This window comes from Aotus nancymaae, unplaced genomic scaffold (assembly GCF_030222135.1).
Source record: "Aotus nancymaae isolate 86718 unplaced genomic scaffold, 86718_ANA_hifiasm-v0.15.2.pri h1tg000014l, whole genome shotgun sequence".
NCBI lineage: Eukaryota > Metazoa > Chordata > Mammalia > Primates > Aotidae > Aotus > Aotus nancymaae.
The window spans coordinates 58,521,639-58,549,143 of NW_026988425.1; the positions used below are offsets into that span (position 1 = coordinate 58,521,639).

At 34.0% G+C, this 27,505-nt stretch overlaps 1 protein-coding gene across 4 annotated transcripts in view; it reads left to right on the forward strand.

The window, feature by feature from the left end:
- Positions 1-14,617, forward strand: part of RNF180 (ring finger protein 180) — a 220,146-nt gene extending 205,529 nt beyond the window's left edge. For all 4 annotated transcript variants that reach the window (XM_012462284.3, XM_012462286.3, XM_012462283.2 and 1 more), the window contains exon 8: positions 13,580-14,617. In XM_012462284.3, coding sequence (XP_012317707.2) covers positions 13,580-13,779 — 200 coding nt within the window. In that variant the 3' untranslated portion in view covers positions 13,780-14,617. The remainder of the gene's footprint in view (positions 1-13,579) is intronic.
- The last annotated feature ends 12,888 nt before the right edge of the window (positions 14,618-27,505 follow it).

Genomic DNA, 27,505 nt, shown 5'->3' on the forward strand with positions numbered 1-27,505 from the left:
GTCCTAGTGCCCAGGCCATATCCCAGACCAATTAATTCAGTATCTTTGGAGATGGGTCTCAAACCATGAGTATTATTTAAGGCTCCCCAGATGATTCCTACATGCAGCCAAACACTCACGGTTAAGATTACACTGTTCTAAAAGATAATAGGACTTGGGAATATAAGAATAGAATTATGGACTCAGAATGGAAAGGTACCTTGAAAGATTATTTTGTTTATACTCTGACTTAAATTTATTTTCTGCATATCTGAATTGTGATGAAGAAAGAATTAATCAGAAGAAATGCAATGCTATAAATAAAAGAGATGAACAGTGTTTGCCTTACACTGAAATAAAGTTAACTCTGGCATAGTATAGTGATACTTTAATAGTGCATGGCTATTGTCCTTTTGAATAGCAGATACAAGTTTGGTTGAAACTACAGTGCAAATTTAAGAAATCTGTAAGTAATTGTACAAACTGGAGTTTAGCCAAAATGCTGAGAACAACAAGCACTCTGGGGAAAAGACCATGGGATTTGTGAGACCACCAAGTGTTTATAGCACTTCAATACCGTATTCAAGGCATTAAGTTTATTTGCCTTTTTTTCCGTCCATAAAAAATTACATTCGAAAAAATCTGTAAAAAAGAGGACTGGTTTTAAATGGATATCAAGGTAGTCCCAGAAGAGGAAAAGAAATTCCAAAAAGTAAGGTAACAACTATCTGGAGAAGACGGAAGGGCCAGTTCCAACTTCTTTCTTTTGGAGACTTCAGGAGTACGTTAATGATCTGAAGATAGGCTTAAAAGTGTCAGACCTTTTTTGCCAGGTGGTGGAGCTACTACCATGATTTACCATCCTATAACTGTAGCTACGTCTTTCATTGTTGTGGTGCACATGAAATAGGGCATATTTATTATGATTTAAAACAGATTAATATTAAATGAAATATATACTCAAATTTCAGCAGCTATTAGAGCATTCATTAAAATAGGACAATATGAAATGTTTTAATATTTATAGATGTATAATTTGCAGTTGAAAACTTGCAAACAACTGAACAGTTTAAAAGTTGAAATCTTTGCCTTTATCAGTAACAGGACTGTATTATTAACAAAAGCAGCTTCAAATGTTATTCACTCAAAAATAAAGTGTTGCAGAAAAATTTCATAACTATGCTGGCAATGAAATGGTTTTTGTTGGCAAAATCTTACTCTACATACATGTTTAACTTTGCAAAGATTATATTATAATAATTCAAGATTTTGTTAAGAAATAATAGATACTACTATTATGTAAACAAGACCATTATTTTGTTAATAATAGAGATGCTACTGAATTATATTATCACTTAAAATATGTATCTTATGCATTACTGGTATGCTGAAATATTGTATAGGTAGTTGGATATAATGCAAAGTTATATATAAATTATAGATTTTATAATATAAATCTAAATATATTTCATTGTATTTTATTAATTTTTCCTTCAATACTACATTTAAATATCTGTTTCTAAAATAGCAAAAAGAGAAAACGATGATACATACTACAGGTACTGTGTGTTCTTTTGTTACTTTTTCTGGCCTGAGAAAATGAAAAGCCATAGAATAATTTCTAAAAATATTCCCAAGAGAATTTAAGAGAAGAGAATTTGAGAGAATTTAAATGACTTGAAAAAAACCTATGCTTTCAAGTTATTTTATTCTGCATTCTTTAGAGTCCTAAGAATTCACACATTAAAAAAGGATAGGTTACTATTCACTTTTAAAAGAGATTATACAAACAACTGGTGGCCATAGGAGGTTTTTCAAGCTGAACCTCCACTTCCTCTCAAATGAGCACTGATTTTGTCAGAAACACGAAACACAAGCAGCAAAGCTATGAAAAGATAAGACATAATAAACTGAAGCAATAGTGATTTTTTTAACCCTCAAAACAAAATAATCTCTCAACCAGATAAAATTTTTTTCTAAATTGAATTGTCATTAAATTGAGTCTGACTTTTCTGAACAACATTTCCTGTTGGGATGATATTTAAAATATTAAATACTAGTAACAAAATCTGTATATAAGTCTAAAATTATCAAATAGATTTCTTTTTGTTTTCTAAAAGACTATATATATTTACAAAACTGATTACCAAGTGATATAACTTAAGATTAACCATGTCAAATATTTTTATTTATAGATTTAGAAAGTATAGCATTGTTTTGATATGAATATTGCTACTTAAATGATACCTTGTCTGAGACATGATCTGACAAGAGAGGTTTATCCAATAAGCTTCAGTTAACCACCTATGAGTCATTTTCTCCTTAATTCCTTATTTTGTTTCAGAAAGATTGCTAAATAACCTCTAAAGTGTTACCTAAAAAGACACTTGTTGGTCAGTTCTAACCCAACAATGCTTGCTACAAGACTAAATCAACACTGCTGAACACTTAGCATACCTAGCCAGAAGTAAATCCCCTCATTTATTATATCAAAAAGTCCCCTTATATTTCCAAATGTCTCCCACTAACCCTCTTGAGAACAACTGAGGTTACAAATAGACACAAACATTAATTAGAGTGGCTTATTCTTTTAATGCCAAAGAAAGGATTTTAAAGTGAGATATATTTGTGTATTTAGAGAGAACAGATAAAATGATTTTTTAAAAATAGCTGTCTTCTCAAAAAGCAATTTGTTTGAAATATTTTAATATAAAATGTCAGGCTACTGAGAGAAGATTTTTGAATTGTCTTAAAGTTTGAAATATCTAAACTTCACAGTACTATCATAGATATATAAACAGAAACTGACTGAAGACTCAGCTCCATCACTTATATGTAACCTATGGCAAATCAACTAAACTCTGAAAGCTAGAGTCTTCTTTTTTTATTTTTAATCTGTAAAATGGGGGAACATACTTATCCTAAATGACTGTTAATTATGACTTAATAGATTCTGTTCCACAACCTAAATGAGACTCTTTGTTGTATTTCCTGACAAAATATAATTTTGTAATATGTTAGAGATTAGAAAAAAAAACTAATGTTTACAGAAAAAAAAACTAATTTGTGCTTCATTCATGTGGAAAAGAATCCTCAATTTTGAAAATAAAATGACTACATTGGAAATGTAATTGAACATAAACTGAATGCTATTAAAGTAAAACAAACAAATTAGAGATTGTATGTATCTCAATCTCGGAAAGCAATCATTCAGTCAAAACTAATTGCTTAAGCACTGTTTAATTATCTTTTTAATAGAAAAATTGCCTTCTAGTATTTATTATATTAATATATGTACTCTGGAAACAAAATAAAAAATAAATCATGTTTAGCCTAATTGTATCCATTTTGAAACAGTGTAACATAAACCCAGAATTCATGAATATAAATATATAATGTTGAATGTCATATAACCTAATGACAAGTATAGCCCCTAGCAACTAAGGAAAAAATTAAAATATGTAAATCCATGTTTACTTTTGGTACTTAAAGTCATAAAATTTAAAAAGACATCATATTACCACAAAGTAAGTCTTGATACATTTTGATTGAAACTATACAAAATACCTTCTCTGACCACATGGAATGAAGCTAGAAATCCATACAAACAGAAAACTGAAAAATTCACTATTATGTGGAAATTAAACAGCACACTCTTAAACAACAAATTGGGTCAAAGAAGAAAGCACGAGGGAAACTGGAAAATACATTGATATGGATGAAAATAAAAATATGGCATACCAAAAATTTACAGGATCCAGCAACAGTAGTGCTAAAAGGGAATTTTATAGCAGTAAATGCCTCCATTAAAAAAGAAGATCTCAAGTCAACATAATTTTATACTTTGAACTATAAAAATGAGCATGCTAAACCCCAAACTAGCAGAAGGAAGGAAATAATACATGATTAGAACAGGGAAATACAGAATAGAAAAATAGAATCAACAAAACCAAAATTTGGTCAGGAAAACATCAAAAAACTGGGCAAGCTTTTATCTACAATGACAAAAGAGAGAAGCACATAAATAAAAGCAGAAATGAGAGTGGAGACATTACTACCAATTTTACAGAAATAAGGATTATAAGAGAATACTATGAGCAGTTATATACCAACAACTTAGAGGACTTAAGTGAAAAGTAGGAATTTATGAGAACATACAAATCATCTGAACTGAATCAAGAAGAAATAGAAAATCTCAACAGATCTATAACAAGTAAAGAGATTGAATCCGTAATCACAAACTTCCCAAGAAAGAAAATTCTGCCAAATATTTAAAGAAGCAACCCAATCCTTCTCAAACTCTTTAAAAAATAATTGAAGAATAAACACTTCATGATTCATTCTATGAGGCCAGCATTACCTCAGTGTGAAAGCCAAAGTTATCACAAGAGAATTATAGACCACTATCCCTTTGGAGTATAAATGCAAAAATTATCTGCAAAATACTAACAAACTGATTCTAACAGCATATTAAAAGGATTATACATTATTACCAAATGGGATTTTTCTAGGAATGCAGGCATGGTTCAACATAAGAAAAATCAATGTAATGTACCAATTTATAAAGGGGAGAAAGGGATTGTTTTATATGATATAGAAAAGCATTTGACAAAATCTAGCACTCTGCAATGATAAACACATTCAGAAGACTAGGAATAGAAGAAGACTGCTTCAACATGACACTGGGCACTTATGAAAACCTCATAGCTAATGTCACACTCGATGGTGAAAAACTGAAAGCTTTCCCCCTAAAATTAGGAACAAAATGAGGATGCCCACTTTAAACCACTGCTATTCAACATAGTTCTAGAAACTCTAGCTAGAGGAATTTAGTTTTAAAAAATAAATACGTAAAAGTCATCCAAATTGGAAAAGATGTAGTAAAATTATCTCTATTCAGATGTCCTAATCCTGTATATAGAAAATCTCAAAGAATTCAAAAGAAAGCTACTAGAGCTAATTAATTTAGCAACATGGCAGGTTATAAGATCAGCACAGGAAAATCAGTTGTGTTTCTATACACTTGCAATGAACAATCCAGAAAGGACACTAAGAAAGAAATTTGACTTACAATAACATCTAAAATAATAAAATACCTAGGAATAATTTTAAGCATGGATGTTAAAGACTTGCACACTGGAAACTATAAGACATTGCTGAAGGAAATTAAAGAAGATTCAAATTAGTAGAATGATATCCTGTGTTGATAGATTATAAGATTTAATACTGTTAAGATATCAGTACTACCCAAGGCCATTTAACATAATTCCTATCAAAATTTCAACAGCGCTTTTTGTAGAAATGGAAAGGATGATTTTCACATTCATACAGAATTTCAAGGGGTCCTGCATAACCAAAAGAAATCCTGAAAAGAAGTACAGTGTTCATAATTGCAAAACTTACGACAAAGCTACAGTAATCAAAACAGTGTAGTACTGGCATAAGGATAGACATATAGACCAATGGAACAGAAAGTACAGAAATAAATTCATATATCTATGGCCAATTGATTTTTAACAAGGCTACTAGTGAAGTTCATTCATTTGGAAAAGAATAGTCTCTTTGATAAATAGTGCTAGGATAGCTGGATTTACACATGCAAAAGAATGAAGTTGGACCCCTTAACTCCCAGTTGATCAATGACCTAAATATAAAAACTAAAAAACATAAAACTTGTAAGATAGGAGTATTTATGAACAGTGGAGTCTTAGATATGACATCAAAATCACAAGCAACAAAAGTAAATTGAACTTCATCAAAATTAAAAATTTTGAAAGGAATCTCGAGGTCTGGAGTTCAACCTGGGCAACGTAACAAGACCCTGTCACTAACATCAACAACAACAAAATTGCAATTAGCTTGGCATGGTGTTGCATGCCTGTAGTCCTAGCTACTTGGGAGGTTGAAGTCTGGAAGCATTTCTTGAGCCTATGAGGGTGAAGCTGAAGTGAGCTATTGCTGTGCCTGGGTGACTGAGGGAAACCATCTCAAAAAATTATAATAATAATTAAATGTGGTGCAAGGGACATTATCAAGAAAGTAAAAAGACAACATGGCTACCTACAGAATGGAAGAAAATGGTTGCAAATCATTTCTGATAATGGCTTAATATCCAGACTATATATACAAAGTGTTAACAAGGAGAAATTGGAACTGATACATTGCTGGTGGGAAGTAAATTCCTCAAAAAGTTAAATATAAAATTACCATATGACTCTACAGTTCTGTGTATACCCAAAAGCACTGAAAACAGGGACTCAGAAAGACACTTGTATGCCAGTGTTCACCGCAACATTATTCACAATAGCCAAAGGTGGAAACAACCTATGGATAAACAAAATGTGGTATATACATACAATACATAAAAAAGGAATAAAAGCTATAAAAAAGGAATGATGTTCTGATACATACTGAAATATGGATGAACCCGGAAGACATTATACTCATTAAAATAAGCCAAACACAAAAAGACAAAGATTGAGTGATTCCACTTGTATGAAATATCTATAACAGGCAAATTCATATAGACAGAAAGTAGAATAGAGATTACCAGTAGCTGGGGAAAGGGAGTCATGAGTTATTGCTTAATGGCTATAGTTTCTATTTGGGACAATGAAAACACTTGAAAGTAAATAGTGGTGATGGTTGTACAATTCTGTGAATGTAGTTAATGCCACTGAGTTGTACACTTAAAATTGATTAAAATGACAAACATTATGTTATATTATACATATCTTACCCAATAAAAACTATTTCTTTTTTAAAAATGGTATTCAACTCATACCTGGTTATTGAACTAAAACAAAATTTTATAATTTAGACTGATAACTTTATAAACTATATTGAAATTTAAGCAGATGTTACAGAGTTACAAGTAATGTGCAACAGATTTTAACTTATTCAATATAAAAGGTTAACTTTCAGAATTAATACTTTTTACTCTAAAAGCCTAAAGGTATAAGAGAAAAGATGAAATTTAAAGTCTATTTTGCATTAATTTTTCAAGTATATTAACAGTAACTCTATACCTAATTGTGACTATAAATAAATTGCTCCACCTCTGCTAAGACCTACTTATATCAATCAACTTTTGACACAACAAAATTCTTATGTAATATGAAGCAGTAAAATATTGTGCTTTAACCTTTTATTTGTCCCATCATATGTGAAATATAGGACATATCTCTTATTTAATACTAACTTCAAGGCTCTAAATTAGCCTCTAAAGAACCTACAAAATTCTTTCAAATATAATCATATTAATTTTCAATTCCTGCTGAAAATATATTTGAAAGCCTCGATTTAGGACAGTCTCAAAAATATGCAATTATTCATTTTATATTCTATAAACTCTATCATTTTATGCAGGCACTCATCCATCCATTCAAAACCATATTGAATGCCCACTATTAGCACAGTACAACCTACCAAAAAGACAAAAATTAGTGCGATAACTGTTCAGATATAGTTTTTCTATCTCTGGAAGAAACTTCAAAATAATAGAGTTCACTTTATGGTCTTTGTTGGTGAATATAAATTTGAATCATATACTATAGGGGAAAAAGTCATAGCCTTGTTTTCTAGGATATGAGAGAGAAATCACTCTAAAGTAAATCCTACAAAATAGAATTGAAGAAGAGACAGGAGTAACTTTGTAATCTTTATAATCTCCTAAACCTGATAGCAACTTGGATATTTTCTTCACTTCTTTGCTCTTTGATTTCACCACAATGAATTTCTCCAAGAGCTTGTTTTTTCCATGTGGGAAAACAAGTCAGATTCAACTTCCATTTTTATCACCTGTTTCTTCAGTGGTTTTATTAGTTACGTCACTGTTTTCAGTACAAATTCATAGTAAGATTAAAATTTTCCCTGAACTGCTGGGTGCTCTACCCCACATCCTAAACCATGGAGCCCAACCTAAATCACCATGTTTAAATCTTTAATCCATCTGGAACTAATTTTTATATAAGGTGTCTGGAAGGGGTCCAGTTTCAGCTTTCTGCACATGGCTAGCAAGTTTTCCCAACACCATTTATTAAACAGGGAATCCTTTCCCCATTGCTTGTTTTTGTCAGGTTTGTCAAACATCAGATGGTTGTAGATGTGTGACATTACTTCCGAGGCCTCTCCATTGACCTATATCTCTGTTTTGGTACCAGTACCATGCTATTTTGATTGCAGTAGCCTTGTAATATAGTTTGAAGTCAGGTAGCATGATGCCTCTAGCTTTGTTCTTTTTGCTTAGTATTGTCTTGGCTATGCGGGCTCTTTTTTGGTTCCATATGAAGTTTAAGGTGTTTTTTTTTCAGTTCAAAAACCACATGATTATCTCAATAGATGCAGAGAAGGCCTTTGACAAAATTCAACAGCCCTTTATGCTAAAAACTCTTAATAAACTAGCTATTGATGGAATGTATCTCAAAATAATAAAACTATTTATGACAAACCCACAGACAATATCATACTGAATGGGCAAAAACTGGAAGTATTACCTTTGAAAACTGGCACTAGACAAAGGTGCCCTCTCACACCATTCCTATTCAACACAGTATTGGAAGTTCTAGCCAGAGCAATCAGGTAAGAAAAAGAAATAAAGAGTATTCAATTAGGAAAGGAGAAAGTCAAATTGTCTCTATTTGCAGACAACACAATTGTATAGTTAGAAAATCCCATCATCTCAGCCCAAAATCTCCTTAAACTGATAAGCAACTTCAGCAATATCTCAGGATACAAAATCAATGTGCAAAAATCACAAGTATTCCTATACACCAATAACAGACAAACAGAGAGCCCAATCAAGAGCAAACTCCCATTCACAATTGCTACAAAAAAGAATAAAATACCTAGGAATACAACTAACAAAGGACATGAAGGACCTCTTCAAGGAGAACTACAAAACTGCTGAAAGAAATAAGAGAGGACACAAACAGATGGAAAAACATTCCATGGTCATGGTTAGGAAGAATCAATATCGTGAAAATGGCCATACTGCCCAAAGTAATTTACAGATTCAATGCTATCACCATCAAAGAATTCCATTTTTATGCAAATTATTTAAGATAAGAGATTACAAGATTACCAATGTCTAGAACTATTAACGGCCTGAGATTTTACCCTATTTGTAAGCTAACAGTTTTATTTGACCACTGTCATAGATGGTGGCAGAAGACACAAGACACAAAGGATGGTTTGTTACTCACAATTGTAGCTGGAGTAGCAGCATATGTGATGGATACCTGAGCCTCATTTTCCATAGGGGATCATGATATCCATATATGCAGTGGGGTGTGTTACATGGGAGAACTCTAAGCTTACAAAACTCAAATCTTTTATAACAGACATTAAATATGCTATGTTCTAAGAATACAAACAAACCTACATTCTGCTCCAAAGAGAGACACTCTATCTTCCAAGACAGTTTGCTATGCAAATATCTTTCAAAACATAGTCCAGAACAAAGGCAGTTAGTACTTCTGCTTGCAAGATGTGCAGACACACAGAGATCCATGGAAAATTGTCACCTAACAGCCAACGTGTTTTATGAAGCCAATAAAATCATGATACACAAACCAGGCAAAAATAGCATAAAACAGAATACTATAGACTAATGTCTCTTTTAGCATATGCATTAAAATACCATATAAAATTGTAACAAGCTAAGTTCCTCAGTATATAAAAACCAATATTAGGGACATATGGAATTTATCCATATGAAGGAATGGTATATATGAAGGAGGAAAATCAATTTAATAAATTTAATATTCAACATTAGAAAAATTCACAAGTTGAATTCATCACATTAACAGATTAAAGAAGAAAACCATATGAATATCTTCATAGATACAGAGAAATTATTTTGACTTGTGAATAATGAGCATGTGGAATATTGGCACAATAATTCAATTCTTCATATTTCTTGAAGAGTACAATTTTCTCTGCAGTATGCCTTTTTTTCCACTGGATTATGTGTCCTTATTATGTTTCTTATTTTAAAATAGCATAGTTAAAATGAACTATAGCATAGTTACAACAAACTATAAATATTGAGTACTCTTTAAACTATGTCTTAATACCAAAGTAATTATCAGCTTATCACAAAGAGTAAGTTATGCCTGTAAAAGCGAATTCCTGGTGAAGAAGCTTCTCTTACTATTAACTCCAATCCAAATCCTTTTTAGAATGAAGTGGTTGTGTCTATTAAAATATATACATTGACTATCATGTGATCATAATAGTTTTAAGTGTATTGTCTCCTATACCATACATTTTAAATAGGGACAAAAATTGGTATTTGGTGGACAAAACAATAATCTTGGATATTAGAGTGGCTTGTGATCCTCATAAGCGCAACCCTACCAGACAAAATCTTATACTTACTATTTAATTTATCCTATTAGAAATAAGAAATTTAAATTTAAGTTAAATTTAAATTTATAGATTAAAATATTTTTTTAACTTTTAGGTTCAGGAGTACATGTGCAAGTTTGTTATATAGGTAAACTCATGTCACAGGGATTTGATACACACATTATTTCATCACTCAGGTAATGAGCCTAGGACCCAATAGTTATTTTTCTGCTCCTCTCCCTCCTCCCACCCTTCGTCTTCTGATAGGCCCCAGTGTCTATTGCTCCCTTCTTGTGTCCATGTGTTCTCATCATTTAGCTTCCACGTATAGGTGAGTACATGCATTATTTGGTTTTCTGTTCCTGCATTAGCTTGCTAAGGATAATGGCCTCCAGCCCCAGCCATGTTCCTGTAAAGGCCATGATCTCATTCTGTTTTATGGCTGCATAGTATTTCATAGTGTTTATGTACGACATTTTCTTTATCCAGTCTACCATTGTTGGGCACTTAGGTGGATTCCATGTCTTTGCTATTGTGAATAGCGCTGTAAAGACACATGCATGTGTCTTTATGATAAAATGATTTATATTCCTTTGGGTATATACCCAGTAATGGGATTGCTGGGTTGAATGATATTTCTGTTTTTAGGTCTCTGAGGAGTCACCACACAGTTTTCCACAGTGGTTGAACAAATTTACATCAACAGTGTATAAGCATTCCTTTTTCTCTGCAGTCTCACCAGCATCTGTTATTTTTGGACTTTTCAGTAATAGCCATTCTAGGTGTGAGATGGTACCTCATTGTGGTTTTTATTTGCATTTCTCTAATGATCAGTGATAGTAAGCTTTTTTGCTGTTTCTTGGCTGCATGTGTGTCTTTTGAAGAATGCCTGTTCATGTCCTTTGCCTACTTTTTAAACGGGTTGTTTTTTCCTTGTAAATTAGTTTAAGTGCCTTATAGATGCTGGATATTAGACCTTTGTCAGATGCATAGTTTGTAAAAATTTTCTCTCATTCTGTAGGTTGTCTCTTTACTCTGTTGATAGTTTCTTTTGCTGTGCAGAAGTTCTTTTGTTTAATTTGATTCTAGTTATCGGTTTTTGCTTTTGTTGCAGTTACTTTTGGTATCTTCATCATGAAATCATTGCCCATTCCTATGTCCCGAATGGTATTGCATATGTTGTCTTCCAGGGTTTTTATGGTTTTGGGTTTTCCATTTTAGTCTTTAATTCCTCTTGAGTTTATTTTTATATATGGTATAAGTAAGGGGTCCACTTCAATCTTCTACATGTAGCAAGCCAGTTATCCAAGCACCACTTATTGAATAGGGAATACTTTCCCCATTGTTTGTTCTTGTCAGCTTTGTTGAAAATCAGATGGTTGTGGATGTGCAGCCTTATTTTGGGGCTCTTCATTCTGCTCCATTTGTCTCTGTGTCTACTTTTGTACTAGTACCATGCTGTTTTGATTGCTGTCACCTTGTAGTATAGTTTGAAGTCAGGTAACATGATGCCTCCAGCTTTGTTCTTATTGCTTAGGATTTCCTTGGCTATTCAGGTTTTTTGGTTACAACGATAAACAATATTACATATATGCCATAAAAATGTATAATATTTGCGTATCAGTAAAAAACATGTTTTTAAATCAAATCAGATATGATAGAAAGTCAACCAAGACCAATTAGAAATTATTTAAAAACCTATTTCAATGTAGCTCTACAATTATTTTAAAATATCAGTTATTTTCGGCTGGGCACAGTGGCTCATGCCTGTAATCCCAGCACTGTGGTAGGTTGAGGCAGGTGAATTGCCTGAGATTAGGAGTTTGAGACCCCATCTCTACTAAATATACAAAAAAAATTAGCCAGACATGGTCACATACGCCTATAATCCCAGCTACTTGGGAGGCCGAGGCAGGGAAGGAGAGGTTGCAGCGAGCCAAGATCGCGCCACTGCACTCCAGCCTGGGTGACAGAGTGAAACTCCATCTCAATAAAAATAAATAAATAAAAATAAAATAAAGTATCACTTATTTCATATGTTTATCTCATCTTTTTAAATTTCATATTTTGAACCTACATAAGTAAACATAATTTCCAAATAAACTTAATACATAAAAAATAGGATAGTTCTTAATTAAAGAGATTTGACTTTAAATGACCATACTAATACCGAGGTAAACACAACCTCGCCATCAGAATAAGCAGCGTGACCTAGAGTATAATATTTAACATTACTCAATTGTTATAATGAATGAACTACAATTTGCTTCAAGCTAGAGCTTCACAGAACTTTTATCACCAGAGTTGCTAGCAAGCACCAGAATTACATTTTTTTCTGCCTAGTTTATTATGCTATCCCTGCTATCCAACACAAATAATCACAGAAATACTTAAAGTTGGAAGTAGATAAGTAAAAAGCAAAAGATTAATAGGTTATCAGTCCTCAGAATATTGAATTTTGTTTTTTAAATGACTGACTTTATATGTTGGTCAACCAACAAAAGCAAGTTGCTAATGAGCAGGTTTATTCTCAAGCTTTAATTAACATGTAAATATACAAAGAAAACATTGTATTTCATGAGATGTAATATTTCTCAGAAATGTCATATTTCATTTAATAATAAGTAGACTATAGTTTACTTTCAAGATTTACTTTTTATGTACCAACCAATCCCCACACTTTGAATTCTATGGAAATTAAAGCTAAATTTCCTTAAAGACATATCATTATGTCTGTCCAGTTCATTCAATGCCAAAATGAAGTAAGATTCTTCTTAGAACTTTGCTCAAAGAACTAAACTAAATGAAATTCTCGAGGTATAAGGTTAAGTTGGTGATCAGAAGTTATAAAAGCAGTTGTAAAAATAAAACATGAATAAAGTTTAAATTTCGAAAATGTTCTTTTGAAAATAATTGCATTTGATCCTCACAAAGTTTTGAAGAAATTAGATGGTATAGATGAGAAATCCAAGACCAAAAGAGATAAATAACTTGCCCCAGTGAAGTGGCAGGCCTAGGTAAATCTCTTGACTTTGTATCCTGTATTCTCTGCTATCCTGCTTTAATTCTCTGAACTAGAAGGGGCTTTTAATAGTTGTTTGTCATTGAAAAAAACTGTCAGGAATACAACATAACTCCACTCAGTGAAATCAAGATATGCTTTAATTGTACTTGTGTTCATATTGCAGCTTCTTTTCTGAACTCATGCTTGAATTTAATGGGCTTTAAAATATGTTCATACATCTTCTAGGTTTCCACAGACATGCAGCTCCAGTTACAAGAAGGCAGTTCCCACATGGTGCACACAGGATGGATTACCTGCACTTTGAGGATGATAGCCGTGGATGGTGGTTTGACATGGATATGGTGATCATATATATTTATTCAGTGAACTGGGTCATTGGATTCATTGTTTTCTGCTTTCTTTGCTATTTTTTCTTTCCGTTTTAGGAATTTTCATACATTACTACAGTTGGCCAACCATAAATGATGTAAATAACAATTGCTTAAACATTTTAAAAATGTGCTTTGAAGTATTTTTAATGTTGCATTATACTGTTGGTGTTTATAGAAACTGTTGGTGTTTATAGAAAGCCTGAGAATAATGAATTTATTTATTAATGTTTTTCGTGTAACAAACTAAACTTTATTCAAGAGCTAACCTACCCAGCACTTAACAACAATGCACTATTAATTTCATAGTTGTTCTTGGGTTAGGATTTGGGGCTCTGATTTTATAATATCACTTTAATACTTATTTTGATTGTAAAAAACTGAAGTTTTCTCTCCAGTTAAAAATAATAAAGATATAAAAAATGACAATTTAGGGAGGTATTATCTTTACTGATAGAATATTTAGTCAATCATTTATTCTCAGGCAAATTATATGTATTAAAGATAAACCATATTCTCTGGGGACTAATCTAGCAGGGTATATTCAGTTTTGGTTTCTAATTATCACTACTTATATCCCTTTCTATTACCAGGAAAACTGACTATTCTTTTTGTATAGATCTAATTAGTGCAACATTTTAAATTATTATAAACAGAATAGTAAATACAAATTATGAGACTAATCCGTACCAATAGACGCTTTAGAAAGCTGTATTAACATTTTTCTAGATTGAAGGATGAATCACCTGAAGAAATAGAAAATTTACTGACTTTTAGTAGTCTAAAAGAACAATGCATGACCAAATGTAATTTAGTGATTCATTTAGGAGTTTGAGACCAGTAGGAGATTGTCAAATATGTTGTACATGTGCAATAAAGAGTGGCTTTTAAATTTTTTTATCGTTAAGGTTTTTAATGTCTGGTATAAAGAATTGTTAAAATAGGCTTATGGATTTATAGAAAAAAAAACTTGACATTTTTTATTATAGTAATCCTTAATTTTTCATTATTAAAATTTAAAAATAAGATCTGAATCACTACAATGTGAAATAGAATTGGGGCAGGTAACCTAATTTTAAAAATGAAAAACTGGAAGAGAGACTTAAGCTTATTTATTCAGTTATTCTAGTGGTCTTTGTGAAACCTGGGACAAAAGTTTTTATTATGAACTACTAATCTAATATTACTACACTATGATGTCATATCTGGTAATTCAATAAGCATACTTTTACATAAAATATGTGAATCTTTCATGGTACTACAAATACTACCACTATCCAAAAACATTAGGATCAACTGGGCTTTAACAGTTCCAATCTATGAAAGCCAAAATTTAGCCTAATTGCTACTAACTATATTTCAATAAAAGCACTTGACTGATGGTATGTGATGTTCTAAGAAATGCAGAAGAATGGGTACTGATTTCTATTCTACTGCTGTTCTTATTATTGTGTTTAAAATTATATCTATTAAAGAAAATAGTATATATTAGACATCAAATCCAGAAAGCAGAAAACTATATACAATTTAGAAACACAGATGAATTTATACTCAAATGGATATTTGTAATTACTGATTTACTGCTCAAAGCAAATAAACATAAGGGAAAATATCATCCCTCTTAAAATACATAACAAGATTGAAAAGTTAACAACACACGTATGTGAGGAGTTGCAAAATTTTAAGAACTTTAAAATGAATTGCAGCCATTTCCTAGGCAACTTCTGGCTTATACACTCTAGCAAATATATCTTGATTCATTTCTAAATTACAATAAAAGTTTATTTTAATTATATATAAACTAAATAAGTGTTATTATAGATGCAGATCTCTCATAGAAACAAAGTTGATTCCCAGTATATATTTGTTAGGTCAGTGATACGTATGAATTTATAGATCTCGATCTATTAAATATTTATGATACCCTTAAATAAATATGAACCCTTCAATGAAGAAAGCATAATCTGGAAAAGCATTCAAAATGGATTGAGTATACACATCTTGACTAATAACCTGATCTGAAAATTAAAGAATATTTAAAGTAGAAGTAAATCATAAAAGTATAAATTACTAATTTTACTTTTAAATATTCTTAAATTTTATACAAATGGAGATTAAAACTGCTACATATTAAGAAGTATAGCATTTCCTAGATCTGCCAGCTTATAAGAAGCCAGATAAAGTCTGAGATGGAAAGAAACCAATTTCTTGTATGTAGTACACTGTAGCCATTTAAAATAAAATACATGGATGAGCTTTAAAGTAAAACAAAAAATTAAATGCTCTTCTTTAGCATCTCTCACAGTAAAAACTCATTGTCCAATACAGAGCCAAAGAAAGGAAAAGAAGAAAAATGTTAACGTTAATGAAGTATAGTACTTTTCCCAAGTAATATTATTTAATAAGTTTAATTTTATGATTTATCATTATCAATAATTTATATTTCTACCAAGCTTAATTATGGTAAAGGTTACTTTTAAACATGTTCACACACTTTTTAAAAAAATGCCCTAATTGAGGTACATTTCTGAATAGTTTCAGCAGATTATTTTTTAATTTTAAAAAAGCTAATTCACAAGCCCAGACCTATTTCTCTTATACTTAGCAGAAGCTAGAGGAATTTAAATTAGACCGAATTGAAAAAGAATCAGAATTTATATTTTACAAAGCTTCTACCACTGTGAATCACCATAGTCCAAAATGGGAAAAAAAAACATTTCTGTATCTGCTATATTATTAATGCCACTCTAGCAGTATACACTAAATATAAAAGCAGTACCGCCATCAGTTTCACTTCTGCCTTGGAATCTTGTTCCTAAGATAGCTCTATGGCATAACAAAATTCCAGTTAATAAAATTTTCATTTAAATGTCTTTTGTATGGCTAAATGAATACACAGATTCTTAAACATCTAATTTTTATATGGATTTCTCAAAGAATGCCTTATAGAAGAGCATTCTCTGATTAAATGCAATTATAGTTGAAGTCTTTGATTCTTAACAGAATTCTGTAGTTGAAGCCAGAGAACACGGTCACTTAGGAAAGTGTTCCTAAAGGTTTGCATGCTTTAACATGCTCAACTCCTAACTTCTTGGAGTGTTTCTGATTGTCAGTCAGTTTTCAAAGAACATTAAAGTTCTACCAATGTATACTTTTTTCCCAGAATGCATTTATTTTCCTATACTTTTTCTTGAAGACAACACCTATAATAAGACTTTACACATTTAAGTTATTACTTTTTCTTGCATAGATCCTAGGAGAACCATCATCAAGAAGTATCTTTAGACCATGGTATTAACATATTACAGTAGCAGTGTCTACTAAAATATGTACTTATCTTACACTCATGCTTCTATTGTAGCATCAGGAAAACAAATACTTCACCATTCCCACTGTCCTTGAGGTTCTCTCATATGGTACAATAGATATCCTTTGACCATTATGTTTTCTTTTTTTAGTACTTTTAAAAATAATTTTCAGACTGTTATCACAAAGTTTATGGTTGTTTCTCTTTCTACATGTAACCATTAAGTACTGTAAAACACAGTCCTTCTAAACTTCCCTTACTCTTTTACATATTAAGTCTAAGAACCTCATCCAGAGTGTATCCAGTAAGTAAACAGAATAGTTAATTAACTGCCCACTAAAGTGAATTTTTATTACTGATAACAGTCTTGCAAGAGACAAATACCGTTCTTCTAGGACATGATAAATATTTTACTTGCTTTACAAGAGTCACCTTGTCTACCAAAAAAAACTATTCAGAGGAAAGGGAAGTGAGAGAAGACAGCAGCCAACATTTATAAAATTTCTGTATCTTACTTTACTGGTTATATTAACATGTTACCTAATTTAATCTTCTCAATACTCTAAATCAGATGATATTCTCATATTACAGATGAGGAAGAGAAGTAATGTAACCGAAGTCACACAGGAAGGATTAGAAGGTGATTGACTTCATTTCTGTCATAGTACAAGATCTTTACTCTTTTCACTATACTGTCAGTAATATCTGATAACTTGATGAAGTTGAATATTCACTGAAGAAGTTTTGGTAACACTGCTAGAGATGCATGAGGAATAAAAGATGGTCTGGTTCAAGAATGCAGGAATATGATACTTGTACTTTGTTTTTGACAATTTTCATTGCTTATAACAATGAAAAACTGTTTAATATTTGTAGGAGACTAATATGAAATGCTACATTTGATAACTTTTATTCTGCGTGGCAACTTTGATTTACGGTGGCTGCCTAGAATGCTTGAGGATTCTTATGTTACATCCAGGATCCAGGAGGGAAAAAAAGAGTTTTCTGGATCCACTGACATTGCCCCTCAAATATAGGGAAGGAGGGTCTTAAGGGAAAATTAGCCATCTCAGATATTTGCCGTCCTTGGATAAGGGTACAGAAACTCATTCATGTTTTAGAAACTGGTCTCACCACTTGTTGAGGGAAACAAAATGTAGTTTCCTGACTATAATTAATAATACTATGATATAGTCTAATTTAAATATGATATAATTAATAATAAACTACTTTCCAGTCTTACACTTCTCATTTTGCCTTCAAACAGAAGCTTAATAGGAACCACTTGTGAATTACATCGATTTTTAAATTATGATGTAGCTACAGTGTAATTTTCTCATTTCAGAAAAATGTTAACTCCTGTCATTCAAAAAATAGAGTTCTGATTTGCAAATTCTACAAAACTAAATGGATACTACTGGCTATTCTGATTCCAATATTGAAAGTAAATCAGGCAGACAGGAATATAGTACAGAAATCAACCTAGATCAGAAGTCAACAGCAATGCCTCTTAAACCTTCATAACCTACATTAAATCTTGGTAAAATGTATGTTTTTATTCAGAAGGTGTAGGGTAGACCTGAGATTCTGCATTGCTAATAAGCAGTCTGTGATACTGATCTGCTGGCTCATGGACCACACCTGGGATAGCAAGAGACTAAAGCAAGCACATCTGAAAAGGTGGCCATGAATCTTGCTTTCTCATCATTAACTGTCCCCAAAAGACAAATTTCACATTGTTTTTGCACTTGATAATTACATTATACTGGTTATCCAATATAAAGGAAGAATAATGAATTATGCTACAAATAATTTTATATAAATCTATTGAATAAACTTTTGACATTATCTGACAGGTATTAAAGTCTAGGTATCAATATGTAAGTATTCTATTTAAAATCTGTAATTCAAACTTTTTCTTTTCTTTAAACAAAAAATAATTATTTTCCCACTTTTTTCCTATTCTCTCTCATTACCCATTCTTTGGCTATCTCTATCTAGACTCTAGTCAAATAGAACAAATGTGAGATTATATATAACCACTTATAATACCACATCTAGAAATAGAAAATAAAATGTACTCTGGCACTTCTGCTCACTTCTAGTTTCTAGTATACATTATAACTGCAAAAATCAAGAGACCATATCATCCTGGGTTATATGACTAAAATTCACTTTATCTTTCCTCATTTTCCTCACCTGTAGAACTATGCATAACAACACAGACCTTCCCAGAATTCTGCTGCAATAAAATTCAATTTACAAGAAAATTGTGAATTGAAACACCTATTATCCATATATTTTCATGGTGATTCTTCATAATAGAGGGAGGAGCTACAGTTGTTTGATGCTAAATATATGCCAAGTATTATATAGTGCTTTGCACACAGTATCTCATTTCATATAGCAACCCTAAGATACTTTTATTACCACATCCATTTTATAGACAAGAAAACTGTAGCTCAAAGAGGTTAAGTGCTTTCTTAAAGTCTTATAACTACCAGTGGTACAGCTAGGAGTCAAACTCAGGTCTGACTAGTTCTTGAGGTTATGTTCTTGTCACTCTTTATACCCTTACAAAGTTCACTTCCCAATTTAGTTTTTCTTTAACAGCAACAAAGTAAAACAAAAATTCCACTTTAGTGAAATTTCTAGGGGTCCAGTGATGTATAAAATGTCAAGATACCTTCCAAGGTAAAAGATAAAGTGCTGCATCTAACCCTCCTATCACTAAAAAAGAGGCAAAGTGCCCAGGGGATCCTCTTTGGATTTTGGATATAAAATACACCTTATTGGAGTGGCTATTCTGACCCATTTGCCAAATAAGGCAAAGAGCTGGCAGTAGAGAACATGACCCAGACAAAAGAAGGCTCTTCAATAGGTTCATGTTGCCATACAATCTGCTCTGTCATTTGGATCACATAATCTGGCAGATCCAGTGGTGCTTAAAGTATCAGTGGTAGATGGGGTTGATATTTGGAGCCTTTGGCAAGCTTCATTAGGTAAATCACAGCACGGACCTTTAGGATTTTGGAACAAAGCTACACCATCCTCTATGGATAACTACTCTCCTTTTGAGAAACTGCTTTTGGCCTATTACTCAGCCTTAGTAGAGACTGAACACTTGATCATGAGTCACTAAGTTGCCCTGCTACCTGAACTTCCCATCAGGAGCTGGATGTAATGTTGAGTGTGCACAGCAGTACTCTATTATCAAAGGGAAGGAGTATATATGAGATCAGACTTGAGGAGGCCCTTAAGGCACAAGGAAGTTACATGAGGAGGTGGCGAAAAAGTCCATGGTCCCTATTCCCCCTACATTACCTTCTCTCTTTAATCTATACCTAAGTCTTCCTGCCTAAGACAAGTTGATTGAGGCAGAGAAAAAAAAATAAAAACCTCAGGTCTGGTTAACAAAGGGTTCTACATTGTATGCAAGTACCACTCAAAAGTGGACAGCTAGAACTCTATAGCCTTACTCCGGGCATCCCTGGAAGACTGTAGTAAAGGAGAATCCTCCCAGTGGGCAGGACTTCCAGCAGTGCCCTTGCTTGGTTATTTTTCCTGAGAGAAGAAAATACCCAGAGGTACAAGTCTGTAATGGATTGACTTTGACAAATGGTATGGCTGAAGGGTCAGGGATTTAGGAAAAACACACTTGAAATGTTGGCAAGGAGGTTTGGGAAAGAGGAATATGGATGGACCTCTTCTAGAATGGTACCCAGAAATATCTGTATCAATATGAATTCTCATTAGAGAGTTACCTCAGTGGAGGAGAATTTTAACAATAAAATGGAAAGAATGACCTGTTCTGTAGACACCAGTCAGCCTCTTTCCTCAGCTACTCTAGTTATTACCAAAACACTTTGTTCAATGGGCTCATGAACAAAGTGGCCATGGTGGCAGGGACAGAGGTTATGCATGGGTTCAGCAACATGAATCTCTACTCACCACAAAAGACACTGTTGAGGACCCAAACTGCCAGCAGCAGGGACCAACAATAAGTCCCTGAAATGGTATCATTTCTGGGGTAACAGGCTGGTGGCAGATTTATTATACATTGGACTGCTTTCTCATAGAAGGGAAAGCATTTTCTTCTTAGAAGGATAAATTTTTACTCTGAATATGATTTTTTCTTCTGTGCATATGATGCTTCTGCTAAAATGAGCAAGTACACACCTACAGAATGCTTTGTCCACCATCTTGTATCCCACTTAATATCAATTTTAATCATTTCTGATTAAAATTTCTGGTAACTGATAGAAGTTACCGATCTCCTCATTTTGTCCATAATCCCAAAGCATCTGGTATGACAATTGTGGAATGGCCTTTGAAGACCCAGCCAAGGTAACAGGTGTTGTTACTTTGCAGGGCTGGGGCAGTGTCCTCCAGAATATGGTATGTGATCTAAATTAACATCTAGTATACAGTACTGTTTTTCCCATTACCAGGATTCACACATCCAAGAATCAAGAGGTGGAAACAGGAGAGGCCTCTTTACTACTCCTAGGGATCCACCACCAAAATTTCTTCTTCCTGTCCTCATAACTTTAAACTCTGCTGGTTTAGAGGTTCTAGTTCCAGAGGGAGAAATGCTTCTACTAGAGGACACAATGATTCCACTAAACTGAAAGTTGAGACTGCTCCCCAGTTACTTTGGATTCCTTATGCCTCTGAATGAACAGACAAGCAAGGGGGTTACCGTAATAGCTGAGGTGACTGCTCGCATCAAGAGGGGATTGGGTTGCTACACAGTGGAGGTAAGGAAAAGTATGCCTTAAACACTGAAGATCTTCTAAAGTACTTCTAATATTCATATCCTGTGATTCATATCAATAGAAACTACAAAAAAACAATTTAGGCAGGACTGATAATGGCCCAGAGGCTTCAAGAACAAGGGTTTGATTCCAGCTTAGGTGATTGCTGAGGCCAAAGAATATGGAATGGATAAAAGGTGGCTGTTATAAATGCCAGCTACAACTACATGACCAGTTGAAGACTGCATTAGTTATGAGTTTTCTCTCGATGTGAATGTTTGTATAATATTAAGTATCTTTGTTTTCTTCTCTCCCTTATCCTCTTATCATCTAACACAAGATGTGTTAATAGCTAACTTTACGTCACAAGATGTGTTGATGGTAGTTAATCTTAGAATTTAAATTTCAAAAGAGAAGAGAAACATTACTCTTCAGAAGTGGATTTTGTATCCTCTTTTGAGGAAAAATTTAGCATGTTTGCAGTTGTATATGGGATAGTCATATCATATAGGCGGTATGTTTTAAGGAAATATGGGCACCAAGTTGACAAGGGGTGGTCTGTGATGGCTTTGTGATGTGTCAGCCTGGCTAGGCTAAACTCCATTCCCCAGAATTTTCTTTCCCGAGTGTACAGTCAACCTGATAAGAGCCATAAGTCACTTTAGGGAAATACTGAAAGAAAAGTTAACAGTATAAATTTTTGGCAGTAGAGTGGGTTTCTTTCTCAAGGGGTTCTGAGTCTGTTAACTGACTTAAATTTGGAAATGAAGGAATTAACTCTATATTTTGGAAATTCAGGCCAGACTTCTATTTATACTAGACCTAGAACTCCTCTACTTATACAAATCAAATAAGAATAGATTAACTGTCTATTTCTGCTCTTGGGACATCATGAGAAGTTTGATCATCATGAGAACCAACAGCATAATCTCTTCAAGTCAAACTAGATATATATATACACACACACACACACACACACACACACACATATATGTGTGTGTATCTTTTTTTTTCTTTCTTTTTTTTTTTGAGACGAAGTCTCACTCTGTCGCCCAGGCTGGAGTGAGTGCAGTGGTGCGATCTTGGCTCACTGCAACCTCCGCCTCCTAAGTTCAAGTGATTCTCCTGCCTCAGCCTGCCAGGTAGCTGGGATTACAGGCAAGTGCCACCACGCCCGGCTAATTTTTGTATTTTTTGTAGAGGTGGGGTTTCACCATGTTGGCCAGGCTGGTCTTGAACTCCTGACCTTAGGTGATCCACCCACCTTGGTCTCCCAAAGTGCTGGGATTATAGGCGTGAGCCACCAGCCAGCCTTTCCTTACTATTTTAACTCTGCTATCCATTATGATAACCCTGCCTATCTTATCTTTGGCAATTAAGTATCACCATTTTCCCCTTAACATCCCAGGATCCATTATCTCTATTGCATTTAGGGATCCTTCAATGATAGCAATTTACTTTATAATTTCTGACCTACAGAGAAGAAAGACTATAGAGCTTTTCAAGGATGCTGATGCTACCCTACAATTTATTTTTCAAAGCTATGGTGGAATGCATGTTTTTCCAGGACTGGAGAGCAATCTTGCATAGTAAATACACTCAAACATTGGAATCCCAAACCTTTAACTACCTTCCTCTATAATATAACAAAGCATTTCAATCTTATTTAGTGTAGGCCACCCTTTTGTTCCAGACAACCAGCCAACCAACCATCTAATTAAGCCCTTCCTAATTTCTTGAGCTAAAACATTGAATCTCTGAACAGTAAACCTATAAATTAGGCCTGATGACATATTCCTTACACCTTGATTACACACCAATATCCATTCTCACACATATCTACTAGATTTCTATTTATATAAATGAAAAATAGCCATGCAGTTCTTTTGGTGTATATCACACCTCTTCATGAGTTATACATTGTGCCTTATTTTTTGAGAGCTGCTTCTAGTTGAGTCTAGTTACAGAAACAAAAAGGGATGTTGGGAAGTGGATCCTGAGGAGCATCAGGAGCACCTTGTAAGCAACTTCCTGAGGATTAAGGTCTGAGTTTTTTTTTATCTTGCTCAAATTCCTGCCTGAGGGGTATGGAGAGTCAGGCCCTACAAACCATAAATTCTTATCAGATGGTTTTTTTTTAACCCTGTATATCGTGACTTACTTTCCCATCTGACTCTGTCATAACAAGGAAGAAAATCAAAATATTTTACTCCAAAACATGTTTCTCTGCCATAACTTGAAATGGTCCTGCAAAGACGTCCTTTGTGGGAAAAATCCACATTCTATAGAGAATCCCCTTTCCTCTTGTTTTCCTTCCTTCCTTTCCAGATTCAAGAGATAATCAACTAAGCACCAGGTACCCTTTTAGATCCAATAAGAAACATTTCACAACCTGTTCTCTCTGAAGTCTGCTATCTGAGAACTTCCTCTGCACAATAAAACTTGATCTCCAAAATTCTTTCTTAACCTGAACATTTCCTTTTTATTGATCCCAGCTCTTCAGATAAACTCAACCAATTGTCAACCAGAAAATGTTTAAATGTACTTATAGCCTGAAAGCCCTCCCCACTCCCCAGCTTTGAGTTGTCCCCCATTTCTGAACCAAACCAGTACATTTCTTAAGTGTATTTGATTGATGTCCCATGCCTCTCTAAAATATATGAAACCAAGCTGTACCCCAACCACCTCGGGCACATCTTCTCAGGACATTCTGAGGGCTGTATCATGGGCCATTGTCCACTCATATTTGACTCAGAATGAATCTCTAAAAATATTTTACAGTTTGACTCTTTTCATCAACATTCCTCAGGGGAGGCTATTCCAGGTTATTCACGTAAAGAGGACTATCTTCCCATATTAATCAAGGTTCTCCAGAGAAACAAAATATATACATATATTTATTATATATAAGTATTTATATGGTTTAAATTGTTTAAATGGGTATATTTATGATATATATTATAAATATATATATAATTTATAAGGAATTGGCCAACATAATTATGGAGGCTAGCAAGTCTAAAATCTGCAGAGCTGATGTCCCAGTTCTAGTGCAAAGGCCAGAAGCTGCTGTAGAACCAGAAAAAAAGAGCCAATGTCCCAGTTAAAGTCTGAAGGGTGGCAGGCTGTTGTAGAACCAGGAACAGTCGATTTCCCAGTTCAAAGGCTGTCAAGCAGGAAAATTATCTTTCGTGGGAGCATCAGCCTTTTCCTCTCTTTAGGCCATCAATGCAGGATTGTAGCCCACCCACGTTATGGAAGGCAATCTGCTTCCCTCATTCTACTGATTTAAATGTTAATTATCCAAAAATGCCCTCACATAAACAACCAGAAAAATGTTAAACCAAGCATCTGGGTACTATGTGGCCTAGTCAAGTTGACACCTTACACTTCCTCAGGCAGAAGTAGAAAAACTGGTTCTGTGGGCAAAGATTCAATTTCATATGGGAAGCCGAGGTCCCCAGCTTTATCAGAATCTACCCATATTTCCCCACTCCCATTTGTAGGGGCGCATTCCTTTCCAATCACTGGCCAAACTTTAACAAAAGTGGTTAGGAATTCAGTTTGCCACTCACAGGAGGAAACTCTGGCTTTCATTTTCAGAAACCCCAGCCTTATAGCTACAGGATAGAGTTTCTTTGAGGGCAAATGTAGAAGTTTTCAGGACATTTAGCTAGAAATTTAGAACCCTAAGTTCATTTTTCTATGCCCACTTTGTTTGGAGCAGTTAGGAATTATCAACCAACTCCATCACACTCCTTATTTTGACTAAAATGTTCTCAGTGGCTCATACATAGATATCTTGAATCTCACCTTTTATAAGTATTCAATTATAGTATCCAAAGGTGATAATTTGAGCAACTCTTTCACCACATCCTGCCAGGACTACCAATGCCTTTTAAACCACTAGAAACAAGCTTATCACATAGGAAAAAAATAGAGTCATCCGGACAAGCAGAACCAATAGGAGATATCTATCTATGCATACGTGTGTGAATATACGCATACATATAACAAGGAACTGGCTTACATGGTTTCAGAGACTGAATAAGCAAATCCAGAGTCCATAGGGCAGAGAAGATCACAAGAAGGCTGAATGAAGCCTCACAGACACTGGCTGAAGCTGTTGTCCACAGATTTATCTCTTTTTCCAGGAGAGGTTGATATTATCTTTTAAGGACTTTCAGCTGATTAAATGAGGCCCACTCAGGGTAATCTTCTTGACTGATTAGGAACTTTAATTATACCCACAAAATCTTTTCACAGCATCAGCTAAATTAGTGTTTGATTCAATAATTAGGAGAAGGTGTATATAGATCACAAAACAGCTGGTGCTTTCTTCCATCTTCCTAATCTTGAAAGAATATATCTTATAGCTCACTTCTCCAGAAACTTACCAAAAAAGAAATTCAAAGGAATGTAATTTTTTTAGCCTAGCCAAGACAACATACCACAGAGTCACCACACATGCTGTGCCCAACTGACTGCCCTTTCACCAAATTTTATCCTTGGCCTATTGATACAAAATGATCAACCTATCATTTAAAAATTATAGCATAACTTGTAATGATTATTCCCAGTACCATACAAGTGTTCAGATGTTCTCTGTGGGTGTTTTGGCTATCTATCGCTGAGTAACAAATGACCCCAAATTTAATGGCTTAAAAAACATTTTATTATATCTAACAATTTTGTGTGTCAAAGAATCAGACAGGGCTCAGCTGGATAATTCTTCTGTTTCAACAGAAGATAGCTGGTGGAATGAACAGAAGTTAGCTGGTGGTATTCAGCTAACAGTCAAACTAGTCTGGAGGGTCCAAGACAACTTCACTCATGTGACTGGTATCTTAGAAGGGATGGCTGAAAAACTAGGCACAGCTGAAAGGGTCAAATAAAGCTCCTAACACATGATCCCTCTCACATGGTAGTCCCAGGTAATTGTTCAGAATTAATATCAGAAAATTAAAGTTTTTTAAGAGATGAGGTCTCACTCCATCACCCAGGCTGGAGTAGACTGGCGCAATCATAGCTCCGTGCATCCTTCAACTCCTGGACTCAAGGGCTCTTTCCACCTTAGCCTCCAAATATCAATAAATTATTAAAGCTAATTGTAAGTTATAGTGTAACCAACTAATAGCCCATTTTTATACATGCTATCTTCTCTTTATCTTTGCTGATGCTCTTTAGTTTTCCTTCATGAATTAGCTCCCTTTATGGTTTTAACTTCCTCAATTATATTTCCATCTACTCTAAAGCTTTCATATAAAACAGAACTTCTGGCCAGGCGCGGTGGCTCACACCTGCAATCCCAGCAGTTTGGGAGGCCGAGGCAGGCAGATTGCCTGAGCTCAGAAGTTGGCGACCAGCCTTGGCAACACGGTGAAACCCCCTCTCTACTAAAGAAATACAAAAAAATTAGCCAGGTGTGGTGGCATGCAGCCGTAGTCCAAGTTACTTGGGAGGCTGAGGCAAGAGACTTGCTTGAACACGGGAGGCAGAGGTTGCAGTGAGCTGAGATCCTGCCACTGCACTCCAGCCTGTGCAACAGAGCGAGACTCCATCTCAAACAAAACAAAACAAAACAGTACTTCTGAACCCAGTAAAACTCAGCAATAACACATACTTAGAAGGCCCCCTAATTCGTTCTTTCATTCAGCAAACAAAACAGTACATATTCAATAAATATTCATTGAATAAATGAATGCCCACTTTCTCTATA